The 20314-nt window shown below is 48.0% G+C and overlaps 1 protein-coding gene across 1 annotated transcript in view; it reads left to right on the top strand.

Annotated features, from left to right (window-relative positions):
• The first annotated feature begins 12623 nt into the window (after positions 1-12623).
• Positions 12624-20314, top strand: part of TSPAN2 (tetraspanin 2) — a 48583-nt gene continuing 40892 nt past the window's right edge. Inside the window, exon 1 of the mRNA XM_038748715.1 lies at positions 12624-12758. Coding sequence (XP_038604643.1) covers positions 12678-12758 — 81 coding nt within the window. The 5' untranslated portion in view covers positions 12624-12677. The remainder of the gene's footprint in view (positions 12759-20314) is intronic.

The following is a 20314-nucleotide window of genomic DNA, read 5'->3' as shown; positions in this document are numbered from 1 at the left end:
GATGATGGGCTCCTTGGGTGACCTGGGCCCCCAAATTCCCAATTCAAGGGTGTGGGTCAGTGTCTTCCAGTGCCCTCACCCACCCATACACGACTCTCTGTAATTATAAGCAGTGGCCTAGGAGAATGTTCTTAAGCCCAGCCATTCCCCTTCAGATATCCCATAAAAGTAGGCAGTCGGGCTTTCTTTCAAAAGTCCCTCCCAGTTTGTACTTCCCAGCATGTTAATGATAGCCCGAATCCCTAGGGAGCTAGAAGTGGGTCATTATTCTTAAATGTTTCCATGACCAGATTCTGGAAGGCCCAAGGTGGGACATGGCAGGGCTCTCCAGAAGGCAGGACTATGGAAAAGAGTGAAGAAATAGAGGAAGAGAGAGAAAAAGATATGAAGAGAGGGAGAAAAAAGGAGGAAGAGATTGAAAGAGGGATGGAAAAATAAAAAGGGAGATGAAGAAAGACAAGCAGTATAGCCTAATGGAAAGAGCACAGCCTAAGAGTCAGAGGACCTGGGTTCTAATTCCCGCTATGCCAATTGCTTGCTGTGTGACCTTGGGCAAGTCATTTAACTTCTCTATGCCTCAGTTTTCTCAACTGTGACATGGAGATTAAATACTTGTTCTCCCTCCTGCTTAGACTGTGACTGACCTAATTAACTTTTACCTACCACAGCATTTAGTACATAATAAGCACATAAAAGATACCAGATAAAAGATACTTAAAAGAGGGAGCGAGAAAGACAGAGGTGGGGAAAGAGAGAGACAAGCAGACACAGAGAAAGATAGAGAGAAGGAAAGAGAGAGTCAGGGCAGTTTGCAGGGACAGGCGTACACACACCCAATTTTCCTCTACCATCAGTTGTTCTCTGGCCACAGCCAGCAATGTTTCAACCAGGACTGCAGCTGCAGCTTGCTGCCCTGGACTTGCCTTCTGGAGCCATTCCTTGAATGGGAAACAACATGGCCTATTTAATAGAGCACCAGCCTGGAAGTCAGGTGGACCTGCATTCTAATCTGTGCCCTGCCATTTGTCTGCTGTGTGATCTCAAACAAGTCACTTCACTTCTCTGGGCCTCAGTTACTTCATCTGTAAAATGGGGATTAAGACAGTAAAAGCACCATGTGGGACAAAGACTGCGTCCAACCTGATAAGCTTGTATCTACCCCAGAATTTAGAACAGTGCCTGGCATTTAGTAAGTGCTAAGCAAATATTTGTTGCTGAATTGTACTTTTCTGAGCACTTAATACAGTGCTCTGCACTGTAAGCACTCAATAAATTGCAGTTTATGAATTATGATTGAATGAAATACCATAAATAAAAAACTTTCCAACCTGGCTGGAAAGGCATCCTACAAGTCATGATTACAAGAAGCTCCAAAGAATGACCCAGGCGGAGCAGGTATATCCACTGAAGTAGCGGTGAGTGCTGTCATCAAAAGGAAGAGGAGGCTATCAGTCTCTCCTCCTCTCCTCCTCCTTCCTCAGTGGCACTACAGAACCCACCCTGGCAATTGAGTCCCTCCCTGCCACCCTACTCAAAAATGGGATCTTGATAGATCTCAATAGAGGCCTTTCAGAAGGCAGGACAAAACCACCAGAATTGTGTCCATTCTGCCTAAAGCAGGATATTTGGTCATGGCTCTGGGCCTGGGCTACTGGGCAATTAGCCAGCCAGCTTCTCCTGACGTGCCTCCTGATGGTCACTTCAGGCAGGAGTAAAGTGTCAGCAGCAAACAAGCACCCATTTCTGTTAAACAGCACTTCCTCAGCCTCACCCCTTCATTTCACCCCACACTGCTCCATCCACCCCTTATCCTATCCAAATCTTCCTGGCCTTTCACAAGTCCAACCCAACGTCAGCCCCTTACTCTTGGAAAGAGAAGGAAATGCAGAAAAGCACAAAGGGGTGGAAAGTAGGGAAACATGCCTTTTAGATGAAAAACTTCTGGTGGGCAGGGAACATGTCTATCAACTCTACCGTATTGTACTCTTCCAAGCATTTAGTATGAGTTCTCTGTACACAGGAAGTGCTCGGTAAATACCATTTACTGATTGATCGATTGATATGGCTGAGAGGGCATGGGATCAGTCAGGGGACAGGTTCTTTAATCCCTGCCCAGTTCTGGATAGGAAGGATGTTTGCTATCACAGTTGCCAGCTGTCACTGTTTGCTTTCAATGGCCATAGCCTCTCTTCAACAGCCTGATCCCCGCCATATTATGAGTGATGACCCTGATGGAGAAGATGAAACGAATCAAAAACGTGAGCCTGGAGGAAATGGAGGAAAAGGAGGTCCCAGTTTCACACCTCAGCTCTCCACTGCTACCGACTCTCTAATAAATAATAATGATAATAATGCATATGTGCAAAGCACTATACTAAAAATGGGGTAGCTACAAGATAATCAGGTCAGACACAATCCCTGTCACACACGGGGCTCACAGTTTAAGCAGGAGGGGGAACAGGTATTGAATCCCCATTTTACAGATTTGGAAACTGAGGCCCAGATCAATTAAGTAACTTACCCAAGGTCACACAGCAGACAAATGGCAGGACCAGGATTAGACGCTAGGTCCTCTAACTCCCAGGCCTGTGCCCCTTCCTCTAAGCCACACTGCTTCTCCAAACATTTCTCTAATGTTTGGGCAAGAAATAGGCTGTTGTCAGGTCTGCAGAGTGAAAGAAAAGATAAAAGCACAGTGTCCCTCAACAACTCTGGACTGCAGAGTGCATCCTACCAGAAGGGGTGACACTGGCAGAGAAATCAATCAATCGGTGATATTTATTGAGCATTTACTGTGTGCAAAGCACTGGATGAAGCACTTGGGAGAGTACAACAGAATTGGTAGACTTGTTCCCTGCCTTCAATGAGCTTAGGGTCTAGAGGACTGTAATCAGGAATCAACACAACATTTAGAAAGGAGGAAATAGATATTAGAATGCCTTTTAATTGTGGAAGGATTAAAAAAATCCCAAGGCGCCTCAGTGGGTAGAGCTGAAACAATGTGGAGATTGAAGTTCAGCAAAGTGAAGACATCTGTTTTGGCAATGGAGGGTTCTGCCACTCCTAACTAAACTTCAGGAACTGAGGATTCATTCTACACTGTCATGTACATGTTACGGGACAAGATTTTTATCTCAGCAATAAAAATCCCCCTATTAGATTGTAAGCTCCTTGAGGCAAGGGAATCATGTCTACCAACTCCATCGATTGTTATCTCCCAAGCCCTACTAATTCATTCGTTCATTCATTAATTGTATTTATTGAGTGCTTACTGTGTGCAGAGCACTGTACTAAGCACTTGGAAAGTACAGTTTGGCAACAGATAGAGACAATCCCTACCCAGCAACAGGCTCACAGTCTAGAAGGGAAAGACAGACAACAAAACAAGTAGACAGGCATCAATACCACCAAAATAGATAAATAGAATTATAGCTATATATACATCATTAATAAAATGAATAGAATAATAACCATGTACAAATATACACATGTGCTGTGGGGCAGGGAAGGGGGTAAAGCAGTGGGAGGGAGTAGGGGTGATGGGAAGGGAGGAGGAGCCGAGGACAAGGGGGGCTCCACCTGGGAAGGCCTCCTGGAGGAGGTGAGCTCTCAGTAGGGCTTTGAAGAGGAGAAGAGAGCTAGTTTGGTGGATGTAAGGGGGGGCGGGCATTCCAGGCCAGAGGTAGGACGTGGGCTAGGGGTTAATGGTGGGACAGGCCAAGAACAAGGCATAGTGAGGGGATAAGTGGTAGAGGAGCTGAGTGTGTGGGTTGGGCTGTAGAAAGAGACAAGGGAGGTGAGGTAGGAGAGGGCAAGGGGATAGAGAGCTTTGAAGCCAATGGTGAGGAGTTTTTGCTTCATGTGAAGGTTGATAGGCAACCACTGGACATTTTTGAAGGGGGCAGGGATGGCATGCCCAGAGCGTTTCTGTAGAAAGATAGTCTGGGCAGCAGAGTGAAGTATAGACTGAAGTGGGGAGAGACAGGAGGATGGAAGATCAGAAAGGAGGCTGATGCAGTAATCCAGTCGGGATATGATGAAAGATTGTGCCAACAAGGTAGCAGTTTGGATGGAGAGGAAAGGGCAGATCTGGGCATTGTTGTGAAGGTGAGTCTGGCAGGTTTTGGTGACTTACTGGATGTGTTGGGTGAATGAGAGAGCGGAGTCAAGGATGAACTAATGATTGACTAACTGATTGATTGATCTCTATAGTGCAGGGGACCAATAATGCACTGGTCCATATTGCTGTAAAGGCTTTAAATCAGCACCTAACACTCTGCTCAAAGAGAAAAATACATTGGGTTGGACCTGAAATCTATTCGTATGACAAATAAAAATGAGCATCAGTCAAAATCACCCGTACTTTATTCCCAAAGCAGCTTTGCCTAAATGTGCATGGACTGAGTCAAAAGATGTGACTTTATGGGTCACAGCTATGTGCTTACAGAAGATGTAAACAGTTGCCACCCCTCCCACCAAGTCACTAGAGGAAGCAGGGGCAAACAAGCTGCAGATCCATGCCCTATATGCTCCCTACCAACAGAACCTGTGAGCTTGTTGTGGGCAGGGATTGTCACTCTTTATTGTTGTATTGTACTTCCCAAATGCTTGGTACAGTGCTCTGTACACAGTAAGCACTTAATAAATACAGTTGCATGAAATAATTCCCGCTCCCCACTTCCCAGGGGATCTGAGGAAGGCAGACCTCTTCTTGCTTCCCTAGAAACTTCAAGAGCAGGTAGTGCCCTTTCTTCCAACAGTGCAAACAAGAAACAGCAAGACCAAGGAAGGAAGCTGCTGAGGGAAATACAGAGGGCTGGCGGCAGCAGCTTGTGGCTGCAGAGAGGGTGTGCGAACTGGCATATCGAGCTGGCTTCCCTTCCTGCTTCCCTGAACCATTCAGCTGGAGTGTTGCTGAGAAACACTCAGTCCTGGGACTGTTTTCCATCATCAGCTCCTGGGGAACACAAACATTTCTCACCAGCCACTCACTGCAAGCTCTCCAAGCGGTGAGGCTGCCAGCTTCCTGTCTGTCAAAACCAGCATGATAGTATTGATTTTCATGAAAGAGCAACTTGGAAAGAAAGTGCAGGTGAGGCATGGCCCCCAGAGGAAAGCTTGTGGGAGGGAAGGCATTGTATAGTCCAGGATCATCCAATCATGATCCCAAGAGACAAATGAAAACTGGGCTGCTTCTGAGAGCTCTGGACTCAAGACACCAGACTATTTAAAAAATGGCACCAGAATTGTGTGTGTGTATCTGAATCACTTCTCCTTCTGAGGGAAAGGGTGAGAGCCCCTCCAGGGCCATTTTTGAAGAACTGGTCTGGCAAAGGACCACCTCCACACCCTCTGAGAATTGAGTAATGACTCCTCTTCCTCTCTAGCCTCCTTCCCCTAAAAGTCTGCCTGGAGTTGAGCAGAGAGCTAGTGTTTAGGTCTCAGACATGAGACCACTTTCCGACCCTCTCCTACTCCCCAGAAGTGACTTGGAAGCACAGGGTGGACCAGTACTTCCTTTCCCAGCCAGGATTGGTGCCTGAATCCAAATAGGTTGGCCCTACTTTGTATAGTTCAATTCAGAACAGGCTGTTAGATTCTCTGGGAACGGTACCTAAAACGTCCAGAATATGGAAATCAGCATGGCCTAGGGGAAAGAGCACAGTCCTGGGAGTCAGAGAACATGGGTTTTACTCCCAGCTCTGCTACTTGTATGACCTGTGCCTCAGTTTCCTCATTTGTAAAATGGGGATTCAATACCTGTTCTCTCTCCCCCTTAGAATGTGAACTCCATGTGGAACAGGGACAGGGTCCAAATCGGATTATCTTCTATCTGCTCCAGTTCATACTACAGTGCTTGGTACATAGTAAGCACAAATATCACAGTGATTATCATTATTGTTAGCAAAGATAGAGACAGAGAGAGAGCACTGAATACCCTGTACTAATCACTGGGGTAGATACAAGATAGTCAGGTTGGACAAACTCACTGTCCAACATGGGGTTCACTGTCAATCTCCATTTTGCAGATGGGGGAACTGAGGCATGGAGGAGTTGAGTGACTTGCCTGAGATCACACAGCAGGTAAGTGATGGAGCCAGGATTAGCACCCAGGTCCTCTAACTCCCAGGCCTGAACTCCTACCACTGGTCCAAACTCCTTCCCATGCTACTTTATTCCTCTTTTAGACTGTGAGCCCACTGTTGGGTAGGGACTGTCTCTATGTGTTGCCAATTTGTACTTCCCAAGCGCTTAGTACAGTGCTCTGCACATAGTAAGTGCTCAATAAATACGATTGATTGATTGATTGATTATTCCTGTGTGTGTAGTGGGGTTGGGGCTGACGGTGGCGGGGGAGGGGTTAGTTTGTCTGAAGAACAAATCTTATTCGTCTTTGACTTGAGTGCTCAGCTCTGTTTTCTAGTTTCCCTCGTCATCTCATTGTCTTTACAAGCCTCTGCTCAAAAAGGGTCTCCAATTCCTGATTACATAATAATTCCTGGAATTTATAGAGCACTTCATATTTTCCAAAGCACTTGCAAATCTATTGTCTCTTCTTTTCCTCATAATATTACTGGAAAGTATGTAGGAACAGGGAATAATGCCCTTTTTTACAGATGAGTAAATAATAAAGCCAGGTAATAGCAAGGGGAATGCAGAGAGATCTGAAGTTATCTCCAACAGAGATAAGAGTTTCCTCTCCCCCAACCTCCCCCACTATACAAACTCCCCACCACCCCTACTCCCACCAGAGAAAGGTTGATTTTTCAGTTGTGCAACTGTTTCACTACAAGTCCATTTACTGTTCAACATGTGCTTACTGTGTGCTGATCGTTGTACTGACTGCTGGGAAAGAATACACTGGTGGGAACTTGGAGATGGCTCCTGTCCCTCAGGGAGCTCACAATCTTGCTTTACTAGAGCCTCTGCTGTGAAATGCTTCCCCCCCAAATCATTTAATTTAGTACCAAGCAGGAAAAGCCAGCAGGAAAGAGCTGGCAGAAACTGGGGCCCTCCAATCTGAGCCTTCCCACCAGACACACACATCCTCAGGTTGCAGATTGAGCACAGAGACTGCAGATGGGAGTGTCTGCAGCTGCCTCATTGCCTATTAAGGGAATGAATAAGTAGATTCTCTCAACGGCAAGTGTTCAGGGAGTCTCTTTCCTCTCAATCTGTTCTTGACACAGAAGTTGCCATTTGCTTTTCAATGGAGTGAGGACCAGAGGTCTGCCATCAGTCTAACTCCATATCAAAATTCCTTGATTTCCTCACCAACTGAAATGTGCACAGTTGCTGTTGTTCAAGAGGGTCACTGAAGCTGCCATGGATCTTTCCAGGGACTCTCTGGGCTTTGAACCAGGTTCTTAGGAGCTCAGTAACTGAATTTTACCAGAACGTGTGATTATTGTTAGTTATTATTTGCCATTTCTGAAAGAAGTCATGTCTCAGGTGCTTTTGACAACACTGAACTTTCCGAAAAGAAGCCTGCGATTCAGGTGAAATACCAGCAGAAACAAATACAGAAGAAGAGAGAGAAAATGAAAGAAGCCCCTTTAAACTGTAAGCTCTTTGTGGGGAGGGAATGTGTTATCGTGTACTCTTCCAAGCACTTAGTGCAGTACTCTACACACAGTAAGCACTCAGTCAAAATGCCATTGATTGAGAAGGAGAAAACATCAAAAAGATCAAGCCAAAATCCAGGCACCTATCCTGCAGATGACTAGCATAGGATTACTCTCTCCTCCCCTGAAAGACAGGATAAGAGGCTCTTGGTTCCAGATATGGCTGGAGCAGAGAAAAACAATTAGAGGCCATGTGTCCTGGGATCCCAGTTTGGGAATGGCTTCTCTTTTTACCTATGTTGCTCTTTCCCTGTGTGAATTCAAGCCAGGGCCTAAGCATGCCATGCCTCTGTTTCCCCCTTCTGTTCAATGATGAAAGGAATAGTGGCTGGCCTGTGATGTGCTTTTAAGAATCTCGGAAAAGTCCCATTCTCCCAAAACCACACAAGTCAATGTACAAGATTGAGATGTGGCCGATATTAGCTTCAAGTCACCAGGGGAAGATCAGCATAGCTTGTCTATCATTCAGTAATATTTATTGTGACTACTGTGCACAGATCATTGTGCTAAAACCCTGGAGAGAGCACAATAGTGTTTGTAAAAATGGTCTCCGTCCTCAAGGATTTTACAATCTAGCAGGAGAGATAGACATGAAAATAATTTACAGAGAAGAAGAAGGATGGATCAGTGCCTGAACTAGAGGTTTAGAAAAAGGTATGTGAGATATACGAAAGTGCTGTGGGAGGGTGAGTACTCAAGTGCTCAGGTGGCATGGAAATGCTGTAGTGGCCTTTGGTGGAACATAACCTGGGGAGAGTAGAAAGTAAGACGCCTCCTAGATGAGATGCAATTTGGGGGCCCAGGTGAGTTTTGAAGATGGGAAGAGCTGTGATCTGTCACAGTTGCAGGGAGAGGGAGTTTCAGGCAGAGGGAAAGTTGAGGGTAAGGGTTGGCAGGGGGATCAACCAGTCAGTGGTATTTATTGAGCATTTACTGTGTGCAGAACAATTTACTAAGTGCTTGGGAGAGTACAGTACAACAGAGTTGGTAGACATGTTCTCTGTCCATGAGTTTACGGACCAGAGGGGTAGACAGGGATTAACATAAATGGTGTACAGAAGTGCTGTGGGACTGAGGGAAGGGTGAATAAAGGGAGCAAATCCAAGTACAAGGGAGATGCAGAAAGGAGTGGGAGGAGAGGGGGAGAGATGACAATGAGGCAGGGTGAATAGGTTAGCTAGAGAGAAGCTGGAGTCTACTGGGGGAAGAGAACGATTTAAGTAGGAAAGAGAACTGAGTGCTTTCCCATTGTTGGGTAGGGACCGTCTCTATATGTTGCCAACTTGTACTTCCCAAGCACTTAGTACAGTGCTCTGCGCACAGTAAGCCCTCAATACGACTGAATGAATGAATGGTCAGGAGCTTTTACTTGATGTGGAGAGGAATGGGTAATCATTACAGGTTTTTGAAGAGTGGGTAGATGGGGGCAGAACGTTATAAAAATATGATCTGGACACAAGAATAAAGTATAAACTAGAAAGGGGAGAGAGACTGGAGGCAGAGAGACCAGTGGCTGATGCAGTAGTCAACCTGGAAAATGATAACTTCATGCACCATGGTGGAGTTTGGATGGAGAGAAAGCGGCAGATCCTGGAAATGTTGTGGAGGTGAAAAAAACCTGACAAGATTTATTCACAGAAATTGAAAGAGAGGGCGGCGTCAATGATTATGCCAAGATTGTGGGTTTCAGGGATGAGGAGAATAGTAGCATGTAGCCAAGATCACCCATTCTCAAACTGGGCTCCTACAGATAGTTCACCAGGCTGTCCCCCTTCTCTGCCCCATTCATGACCTAGAACTCAGAATCTCCTATCAAGTAGAGGGATGGCCCATGCCAAGGTCGGGAATGCCAAACATCGCAGTCTAATGAAACCTCTGGATGAGACATTCAGTGATCGAATACCATACGCATCCTCTGTAGAAAAGAAAATGTTGAGCTGTGTGCTTAGGGTAAAAGCCCTGGTTCTCCTTTCCCTAGCCTTGTTGCCCTGTGGCTTCTGTCCATTTCTCGAGGGCAAGAACAGTGTCTATTGACCTGCACTGTACTTCTCCAAGGACATAGAAGATGCATTCAAGTATTGACTCATCTATTCCATCCTGAAATATTCATACAATTCAACTTCCTCCTAAATCCTTATTCTTCCTTCCGCTCCCCCATTCAATCAATTATTCATGAATAATTTTGTCCCCTTACTTTTTACAATTTCTTGAGGACCTGGGACATGTGCCTAGCCTCTCCTGCACAGTCTCAAGTGCTTAGTTCTCAATACTAAACCACTTGAGGGCAGGGAATTTACCTACCATCTCTGTTGTAATGTACTCTCCAAAGCACTTAGTACAGTGCTCTGCACATAGGAAGCACTCAATACTAAATTAATTTTGGGCGGAGAACTTGCCAACCATCTCTGTTGTATTATACTCTCCAAAGCACTTAGTACAGTGCTCTGCACATAGTAAGCATTCAATAAATACCATTGATTGACTGATGAATACCACTGGATCGATTAGTACAGAGTTTTGCACACAGATTCTCCATAAATTCATTCAATCATATTTATTGAGTGCTTACTGTGTGCAAAGCACCCTACTAAGTACTAGATTAATACCACTGATTGACTGATTGATTGGCCCAGTCAGACGATTTAAGGAGTTATTTCCCTCCTCCCACCCTTATCCCAGACTGTGGGAGAGGCAGGATGGTGTTATTGTAAGCAACCTTGTAAAAGTATCTCGCAATCCAAGTGGTCACCATGGAAACGAAAAAAACCCCGCTAGATCTCCCAGCTTGTGCCAGAAGGGCTGGGTCCTCGGACTGAGGGAGATCCGAGAAGTGGCGTGGCGGAGTGAATAGAGCATGGGCCTAGGCATCAGAAGGTCGTGGTTTCTAATCCCAGCTCTTACACTTGTCTGCTACACAACCTTGGGCAAGTCACTTCACATCTCTGGGCCTTAGTTACCTCAGCCGTAAAATGGGGATTGAGACTGGGAGCCCACGGTGGGACAAGGGACTGTGTCTCACCTGATTTGCTTGTATCCAGCCCAGTGCTTAGTACAGCGCCAGGCACATAGTAAAAGCTTAACAAGTATTCTTCTTCTTCTTCTTCTTCTTCCTTCTTTCTTCTTCTTCTTCTTCCCACGTGGGGCTCACAGTTTTAAACCCCATTTGACAGATGAGGTAACTGAGGCTCAGAGAAGTTAAGTGACTTGCCCAAGTTCACACAGCAGATGCTTGGTGGAGCCAGGATTAGAACCCATGACCTCTGATTTCCAAGCCCGGGCCCTTTCCACTGAGCCATGCTGTTTCTCTAGTTAACTGACTTGCCCAAGGTCACACAGCAGACGTATGGCGGAGCCGGGATTAGGACCCAGGACCTCTGACTCCTAATCCCGGGCTCTTTCCATTGAGCCACGGTGCTTCTCTGTACTCTCCCAAGCTCTTAGTCCAGTGCTCTGCACACAGTAAGCGCTCAATTAATACGACTGACTGAATGAATAAAATGGGGATTTACGAGTGTGAGCCCCACGGGGGACACCCTGATGACCGTGTATCTCCCCCAGCGCTTAGAACAGTGCTTGGCACATAGTAAGCGCTTAACAAATGCCATCGTCATTATTATTATTATTGTCTGTCTCCCCCTTCTAGCCTGGGAGCCCGTTGTTGGGTAGGGACCGTCTCGATCTGTTGCCGACTTGGACTTTCCAAGCGCTTAGTCCAGTGCTCTGCACACAGTGAGCGCTCAATAAATACGACTGAATGAACGGATGTCACGATCATTGTTATTATTATTGTGTGTCCCTGGCCCCTCCGCGTTGCCCCCGCCCCTCGTCCTCCGTGGCCCCGCCCCTCCCTCCTGCTCCTCCCTCTCCTCCTCCTGCTCCTCCCTCTCCTCTTCCTCCTGCTCCTCCCTCCCCTTCTCCTTCTGGTCCTCCCTCTCCTCCTCCAGCTCCTCCCTCTCCTCTCCCTCCTGCTTTTCGCCTCTCCTTCTCCTCCTCCTCCTCCCTCTCCTCCTCCTCCTGCTCCTCCCTCTCCTCCTCCTGCTCCTCCCTCTCCTTCTCCTCCTGCTCCTCCCTCTCCTTCTCCTCCTGCTCCTCCCTCTCCTCTCCCTCCTGCTTTTCCCCTCCCCTTCTCCTCCTGCTCCTCCCTCCCCTTCTCCTCCTGCTCCTCCCTCCCCTTCTCCTCCTGCTCCTCCCTCTCCTTCTCCTCCTGCTCCTCCCTCTCCTTCTCCTCCTGCTCCTCCCTCCCCTTCTCCTCCTGCTCCTCCCTCTCCTTCTCCTCCTGCTCCTCCCTCTCCTTCTCCTCCTGCTCCTCCCTCTCCTTCTCCTCCTGTTCCTCCCTCTCCTTCTCCTCCTGCTCCTCCCTCTCCTCTCCCTCCTGCTCCTCCCTCCCCTTCTCCTCCTGGTCCTCCCTCTCCTCTCCCTCCTGTTTTTCCCCTCTCCTTCTGTTCCTCCCTCTCCTCTCCCTCCTGCTTTTCCCCTCTCCTTCTCCTCCTGCTCCTCCCTCTCCTTCTCCTCCTGCTCCTCCCTCTCCTCTCCCTCCTGCTTTTCCCCTCTCCTTCACCTCCTGCTCCTCCCTCCCCTTCCCCTCCTGCTTTTCCCCTCTCCTTCTCCTCCTGCTCTTCCCCTCTCCTTCTCCTCCTGCTCGTCCCTCTCCTCTCCCTCCTGCTCCTCCCTCTCGTTCTCCTCCTGTTCCTCCCTCCCCTTCTCCTCCTGTTCCTCCCTCTCCTCCTTCTCCTTCTACTGCTCCTCCCTCTCCTCTCCCTCCTGCTCCTCCCTCCCCTTCTCCTCCTGCTCCTCCCTCTCCTCTCCCTCCCGCTCCTCCCTCCCCTCTCCCTCCTGCTCCTCCCTCCCCTCTCCCTCCTGCTCCCCCCTCCCCTCTCCCTCCCGCTCCTCCCTCCCCTCTCCCTCCTGCTCCTCCCTCCCCTCTCCCTCCTGCTCCTCCCTCCCCTCTCCCTCCTGCTCCTCCCTCCCCTCGTCCCTCTCCTCCCTCCCCGTCCTCCCGGTCTCCGTCCTGGTGGGCGGTGGGCGCTGAGGTCGCGGTGCCCTCGCCGCACCATGGGGCGCCTGGGCGGCGGCGGCGGCGGCGGCCTGACTTGCGTCAAGTACCTGCTGCTCGCCTTCAACCTGCTCTTCTGGGTGAGACCACGGCCTGCCCCGGGGGGCACGGGAGGCTGCCCCGGGGGGGCACGGGCTGCGGGGGTACGGGCGGCTGGGGGCACGGACTGGGGCCGGGGGCACAGGCTGCGGGGGCACAGGCTGCCAGGGCATGGGCTGGGACTGGGGCACAGGCTGCCGGGGCACAGGCTGCCAGGGCACGGGCTTGGGACTGGGGCACAGGCTGCCGGGGCCCGGGCTGGGGGCACAGGGGGATGGTCGAGGGCAGAGAGAAGGGGTCTTCCGAGGGGCACCGGGGCCGACGGGGAGACCCGCCGCTCTGCCCCACCTTGCCCCGCGGAGGGCGCCGACCCGGGAGGGGGAACCCGCCGCTGTGAGCCCACTGTCGGGTAGGGACTGTCTCTATGTGTTGCCAACTTGTACTTCCCAAGCGCTTAGTCCAGTGCCCTGCACACAGTAAGCGCCCAATAAATACGACTGATTGATTGACTGATCCAGGTAGCCCCCTCCTCCCCCTCCGAGCACGTTGTCTCGGTGTTTGCTTTTAGCAGCGCAGCCCCCGGGCGGTCCCAGCTGTTTCTCCCCACCCTGTAAGGACCCCAGAAGGGAAGGGGAGACCCTGGGTGGCAGGACAGGACCGTGGGAGAAACGCTTGCAGAGACCCCCCTGCCCTGCCCACAGCACCGGCCGTTCTACTGAGAGCAGGGGCTGCCCTCTTTAGGTATCCATGTCAGCATCTAGAGGATTGATTGACACCCCTTAGGGTGCAGGGCAGAGAACGTACAAAAAAGGACACACAGATTCATTCGTTCATTCAATCGTATTTATTGAGCACTTACTCTGTGCAGAGCACTGTACTAAGCCCTTGGAAAATATGCTCTCCCTCCCCCCGAAGAGCCTACAGTCTTGGGTGGAAAGGCGATCTGACCCCGAGTCCAGGAGCTTGTGCTCATTCAGGGAAAGGGCAGTCCCTAATCATTGAGTTGATCGATGAACAAAATGATACTAAAATCTCGGATCTTGTCTGGCTCTGGTTGGAGACTGGGCCTCCAGTTTATTGGAGGCCCAGAGTGAGTGGCATCTTCCAGCCCCAGACAGCCAGCCCCGAAACCCTGCAGTCTCCCTGAATAATTATTCTCCAAATTCATTAAGCCTGAATAATTATTCTCCTAATTCATTAAGCAGCTTTCCAGGAAAAACTCGAATTTCCTTTGTTTGGGGCTGATTTTTTTTTTCGTGGATGCAGTCCCCAGTGGTGGAAAGGATTGCATCCCAAGCACTTAGTAGAGTGCCTTGCACATAGTAAATGCTCTGTAAATACCATCGATCGATTGATTGATCCCCACATCATTCAACTAGCCTGAAGCACAACTGGAATTAGGATTAAGAGAACTTGGTTTTCCTACCGCCCCATCCCTGGCTGTGATCCTGAGAAAAGGGCTTGGGGGTTAGCAATGTAAGTTTGGTCTGCTATCTGATCAGCCTCCTCCACTTGAAGATGAAGAGCCACTGTTAACAGTGAAGTGCTGGAACAGGCTCAGCTCACCTCCGCTAAATCTATCCTGGCGGATGCGAGGACACCATGAGGGTAAATCAATCAATCAATCATATTTATTGAGCACTTACTATGTGCAGAGCACTGTACTAAGCGCTTGAGAAGTACAAATTGGCAACATATAGAGACAGTCCCTACCCAGCAGTGGGCTTACAGTCTAAAAGACCGTAAACCCCCAGGAACCCCACATTCACACGGTCTGGGTTAACCCCTGCTGCTGACTCCAAGCAGCATGGTTAGGGAATGGGGTGGCTCATGTTGCTACCTCCTAAAATAGCTAAAGTCCACGATTTCGGCCCATCAAGGCATCAGCACTAACCCTATTTAGAACTCAGAGCACCCACTGTTCTTTCAAGATGTTTCCGTTTCATTTTCACAGGACTCGGGGAACATGTCTGGTTGCCAAATCACTGGGCCTGATTTTGTACAATTTGCTCTGATTTTATAAGGCTTTAATCGATCAATCTTATTTATTGAGCATTTACTGTGTGCAGAGCACTGTACTGAGTGCTTAGGAGAAGAGTTGATAGTCATTTCATGTTAGCAAAGACTGAGCCAAAGAAACCGCAGGAACTATAAGGATTCTCCTGGGTAGGAGAAGGCCATTGTGTTGCAGTGGAAAGGATGTGGACTAGGAATCAGGAAACCCAGCATTCTGATAATAATAATTGAGGTATTTGTTTAAGCGTTGCTATATGCCAAGCATGTTAAGCCATAGGGTAGATATAGGATCATCAGGTTCCACATGGGGATCACAGAGTAAAGTAGGATGGAGACCAGGTGTTGAATCTCATTTTGCAGATGAGGGAACTGAGGCACAGAGGAGTTTAGTGAGTTGCCTAGATCACACAGCCGATAAGTAGCAGAGCCAGGATTAAAAGCCAGAGCCTCTGACTCCCAGGCGTGTGCTCTTTCCATTGGACCATGCTAATTTCCGCTTCTAGACTTGATTTAATCACTAATCTGCTGGGTAATACTGGGCAGACCCTGTATCCTCTCTGGGTCTCAGTTTCTTCATCTTTAAAATGGGGGTAATAATCCCTGCCCTTTCTGCCTCAAAGCGTTGTTGTGAGAACATATGAGATAAGTGATGTGAAACTGCCTCGGGCATAAGTGTGATATCCGTTCCCACAGAGTAGTAGTAATAATAATAATAATGGTATCTGTTAAGTGCTTACTATGTGCCGTGCATAATAATAATAGTAGTAGCATTTCTTGAGTGGCCAAGTGGTGTGGTGCACTTGGGAAGCACAGAATAACAAACTGACACATTCTGCACCCCCAAGGAGCTTTCACTCAGATGAGGGAGACAAACATAAAATATTCACTCAACTGGTCATAGTAAATAAATTGAACTGACATTTACACACAAGTGCTACAGAGTGTTTGTTAGTAAAATGGGAAGCATGGGAAGCATCGTGGCTCAGTGGAAAGAGCACGGGCTTTGGAGTCAGAGTTCATGGTTTCAAATCCCATCTCTGCCAATTGTCAGCTGTGTGACTTTGGGCAAGTCACTTAACTTCTCTGTGCCTCATTTACCTCATCTGAAAAATGGGGATTAAGACTGTGAGCCCCCCGTGGGACAACCTGACCACCTTGTAACCTCCCCAGCACTTAGAACAGTGCCTTGCACATATTAAGTGCTTAATAAATGCCATCATTATTATTGTTATTAAAATCTTAAGTGTTGCATTGTCTGGGAGGATGAGTAGGGCCAGGGATGCTGAGAAATTCATTAGGGAAAATCTGTTAGAGGAGGTGGGATTTTAGGAGGGATTTGATTAGAAGTACAGCTTGAGATCTGTCTGAGGTGAGGAGGAAGGAAGTTCCAGCCTGGGGAAATGGTGTGAGCAAAGGGATGGAGGCTGAAGAATCAAGAGTGAGGTACAGGTAGATGGTTTTGGTTTTTGTTTTTCTAATAATCGTGTTATTTGTTAAGTGCTTACTAGGTGCCAGGTACTGTACTAAGCCCTGGGGTGGATATAGGCAAATTGGGTTGGACACAGTCTCTGTCCCACCTGGGGCTCACAGTCTTCACCCCCATTTTACAGATGTGGTAACTGAGGCCCAGAGATATGAAGTGACTTGCCCGAGGTCAGACAGCAGACAAGTGACAGAGCTAGGATTAGAATGCAGGTCCTCTGACTCTTGCTTTTTTCATTGGGCCATGCTGCTTCTCTATTCCCAAGAATGTCTTGACCATTCTGATTTGCTTGTATCTACCCCCGTGGTTAGTACAGTGCCTGGCATATAGTAAGTACTTAACAAATACTTTAATTATTTATTATTATTATTAATAGTAAGTGAGAGAGCAGATAGGTTAAGGTGAGGCCAGGTGGTGGAGAGCCCTGGAACCAGTTTTGAGGAGTTTTGGTTTGATGCAGAGACACCAAGAGCCTGTGGAAGGTTTTGAGAAGAGGAGAAATGTGGGCTGAGTGATACTGGAGGAAAGTGATTCATGTAGCAACCTGTAGTAAAGATTAGAGGGGGAAGTCTGGAGGCTGGGAAGTTAGTGAGGAGTGGAATGTAATAGATTAACTAAGACAAGACCGGAGCTATTATCAGCTTCTTTTAGTAACAGTTTGGGTGGATCCAGGAGATGTTGTTTAGGAAAAAGTGGTAGGATTAGGCAGTAGGGTTGGACGAGAGTGAAAACTTCAGATCGACACCAAGGTTGTGGGCTTCTGGGATAGAGTAGTATTGTCAACTGAGATGGAAAAGCTAGGGGGAGGAGTAGGTTTCAGGGAAAAGATGAAGAGTTCTGTTTTAGACATGCTGAATTTGAGGTGCCAGGCAGACACCCAAGAGAAGATGTCCTGCAGGCAAAAGGATTACAGATTAGATGAGAGGTCAAGGTTAGAGAAAGACAGATTTGGGAGACACCCACATAAAGGTGGGTTGAGGACACATGAGCAGCTGAGCTCTCCACAGGAGAAGTGATCCGCGTAAAGTAGAGTCCTTTGGATCTGGCTATAAGAGGGTCATTGAAGAATGTAGACTCGGGAATGAAGTAGTCAAAGGCCAGGCAGTAGGGTCGAGAAGACGGTTTGTAGAGAGGGAATTAGGGCAACGGATGTATATGTCCTCTTCTAGGAGTCTGGATAGAAATGAGAACCAGGAAATGGGACCGCAGCTGGAGGGTATCATGGGATCAAGAGGGAGCTTTTTAGAAATTGACTTCCTAAAGATTCCATGTGTTTAAAAGGCAATCCATTCATCATTGATATTTACTGAGCCTTTACTCTGTGCAGAGCACTGAACTAAATGCTTGAGGAGTTGGGAGGCACATTCCCTGCCTTGCAGGAATTTACAGGCTAGGCGGGGAGAAGGCCAAGGGCAGCGAACCATTGCAGAGTGAGAAGCTGAAGAGGTGGGGGGAGGAAAGTAGGAACAAGTGATTTTAGGAGGCGGGAGATTATAGAGTCAGAAGTGCAGATACAGGGGGTGGATTTAAGGAGCAGTTGGGATACTGCTGGGAAGGAAGAATAGATGTTCCAAGGGGTGATGGGGAGAGTCTCACAGAGTGGTCTCCACATTGGCCCATTACGTGGAATCACACAGCAGTCGCAACTGACTGCTTCTCAGTGGCCATTATGCACATTTGCCGTCGGCTTCCTCACTTCATAAGGAGAGAGCTCTTCAGTCTGTATATTTTTCCCTCAACTCCGTCATCAAATCTGGACCGTGTTTCCACGGCAAAGTGGAATGCTAAAGTAAATACTTCAGTAATTTGGGGAAGAACACTTAATATTTGCCCCACCCTCAGCCCCACAGCACTTATGTAAATATCTGTAATTTATTTATTTATATTAATGTCTTTCTCCCCCGCAAAATGCGAGCTTCTTGTAGCCAAGGGAACATATAACTCTGTTATACTGTACACTCCCAAGCAATTAGCCCGGTGTTCTACACACAGTAAGTGCTCAATAAACACTATTGATTGAAGAGCCTTTGGGGGAGAATGAATTATCCAGATAATGACCTCAACTGTTTATTTCCCTTCACTCTGGAGACCAGATGTAAAAAGCCTTGATCTGGTTACAAAGTGTTTCTTTCCTGGAGCAAAGTGTATCGTGTTTGGGGGAGGGATTTGTGGTGGGCGCTGGCAGTTGTCTTCCTGAAGAGAAGTTAGCTGTAAATGCAAAATTGTTACATGTACACTTGCTCTGGCTCTTCCTCATGAAGTGCCTTTTTGAGGTAGGCTCATTTGTCAGCCACATAACTTCCTTTTCAAGATCTCAACAGTTGGCCCTGTCTGTGAACAGCAAGGGCCAGCGGGGGTGCATTTTCTGATCCACAGTTTGCCAAATACCTTCACGGACTCCTTCGAGAAGTTTAGTTTAGGTTTCCCTAAGCTGTGACCCTAGTTTTACTTTAAGCGTTCAGTTATGTCCTGCCAGTCCTTACAGGGTGCTCCCTCCGAGAAAGCTTCTAATTTGAATTCACTGTGGATTTTTTCAAAAGCAACAAACACCAAATGAATGTCTGATATCATACTCCGTCTCCAACAAACACACCCCTCCCAAAATCTGGCAAGGCTAAATTCTAACCTCGTCATCACATAGGACAAAGTATTCTTGTGCCCTTGATGAAAATCACCTTTTTTTCCCCTCGTTGCCTAGCAATAGAAAATAAACCGCTTTGAACCTCCCCAGCCGTGTAGGTTGGTTTTGAACAAAGTCCTGGGAGTGGTTTGTTCCTTAGGGTTGTTATATTGTGAGCTTTTTCCTAGCATTGTGCTGCTGCCCGCGCTGAAGCTGCTAGCTGCTGCTGTATATTCTGACCCAACAGGAAACAGGGTTTCTCTTTATTGAAAGCTCAGCACCATATTTGGCAAATGAAAAGCCGTTACATTCAACTGCACTTTATGGGTCCTACTAGGTGAAGTCATTCCTCTTGGTGACTTGAGGGGGATAAGCCAGGACTGGGGAGGAGAATGGCCCCATTGAAGAGTCATTTTCCACTGCCATTCAGTTGCAGTTAGAGCAGGAGACTGTCCCCGTTCATTTTAGAGCTGTGACTTTGCAGTGAACTTAGCAAAATAAATTGCCCCCCCAAAAGAGTATTTCTGAGCTATTACGTACATCCACACGGCCTGCTGTTGGGTAGGGACCGTCTCTAGATGTCGCCAACTTGTACTTCCCAAGCGCTTAGTACAGTGCTGTGCACACAGTAAGCGCTCAATAAATATGATTGAATGAATGAATGACAATCTCATGATTCAGAGCTACGATAACAATGTTGGTCCTATGTGCCGAATACTGTACCAAGTGCTTGAGGAAGAAACAAGATAATCAGGTTGGACTCATTCTGTCCCCATGGGGCTCACAGCCTAAGTAGGAGGGAGAACAGGTATTCAATCCCCATTTTACAGATGGAGAAACTGAGGCATAGAGCGGTTAAGTGCCTAAAGGCACTCAGCAGACAAGTGGCAGAGCCAGGATTAGAACCCAGGTCCTCTGACCCCCAGGTTTGTGCTCTTTCCTTTTGGCCATGCTGCCAAGTATGTACAGGGAGAGGTCTGTTCTAACTGTAGGGTAGAGAGGGAAGGGAGAATTTTTTTTTAAAGGTATTTGTTAAGAGCTTAAGAGGTTCCAGGCACTATATTAAGTGCTAGGGTAGATACAACCTAATCAGGTTGGACACAGTCCATGTCCCACATGGGGTTTACAGCGTTAATCCCATTTTGCAGATGAGTAAACTGAGTCACAGACAAGGGAAATGACTTGTCCGAGATCACACAGCAGACAAGTGGTGGAGCCGAGACTAGAACCCACGTCCCTCTGACTCCCGGGCCCGTGGTCTATCCACCAGGCCATCGCTGCTTCTCGTCACTTTTAGCACAGACACCCCAGCTCCAGTGCAAAGCATAGTTCCAGTTCTACAATCTGCTTGACAGCCAGTGGCTGCCATCCACTGCCAACCAGCCGGACCATTTGGGCCACTGAGTTGGGATGGGGGAGTGCACACTGGGGAGTGCGAGAACCTAGAGTCACCCTCTTCCCACTGATACAACCCCTCC

The sequence above is a fragment of the Tachyglossus aculeatus genome, chromosome 7, assembly GCF_015852505.1.
Source record: "Tachyglossus aculeatus isolate mTacAcu1 chromosome 7, mTacAcu1.pri, whole genome shotgun sequence".
NCBI classification, from domain to species: Eukaryota; Metazoa; Chordata; class Mammalia; order Monotremata; family Tachyglossidae; genus Tachyglossus; species Tachyglossus aculeatus.
This window is presented reverse-complemented; position numbering and strand designations above follow the sequence as displayed.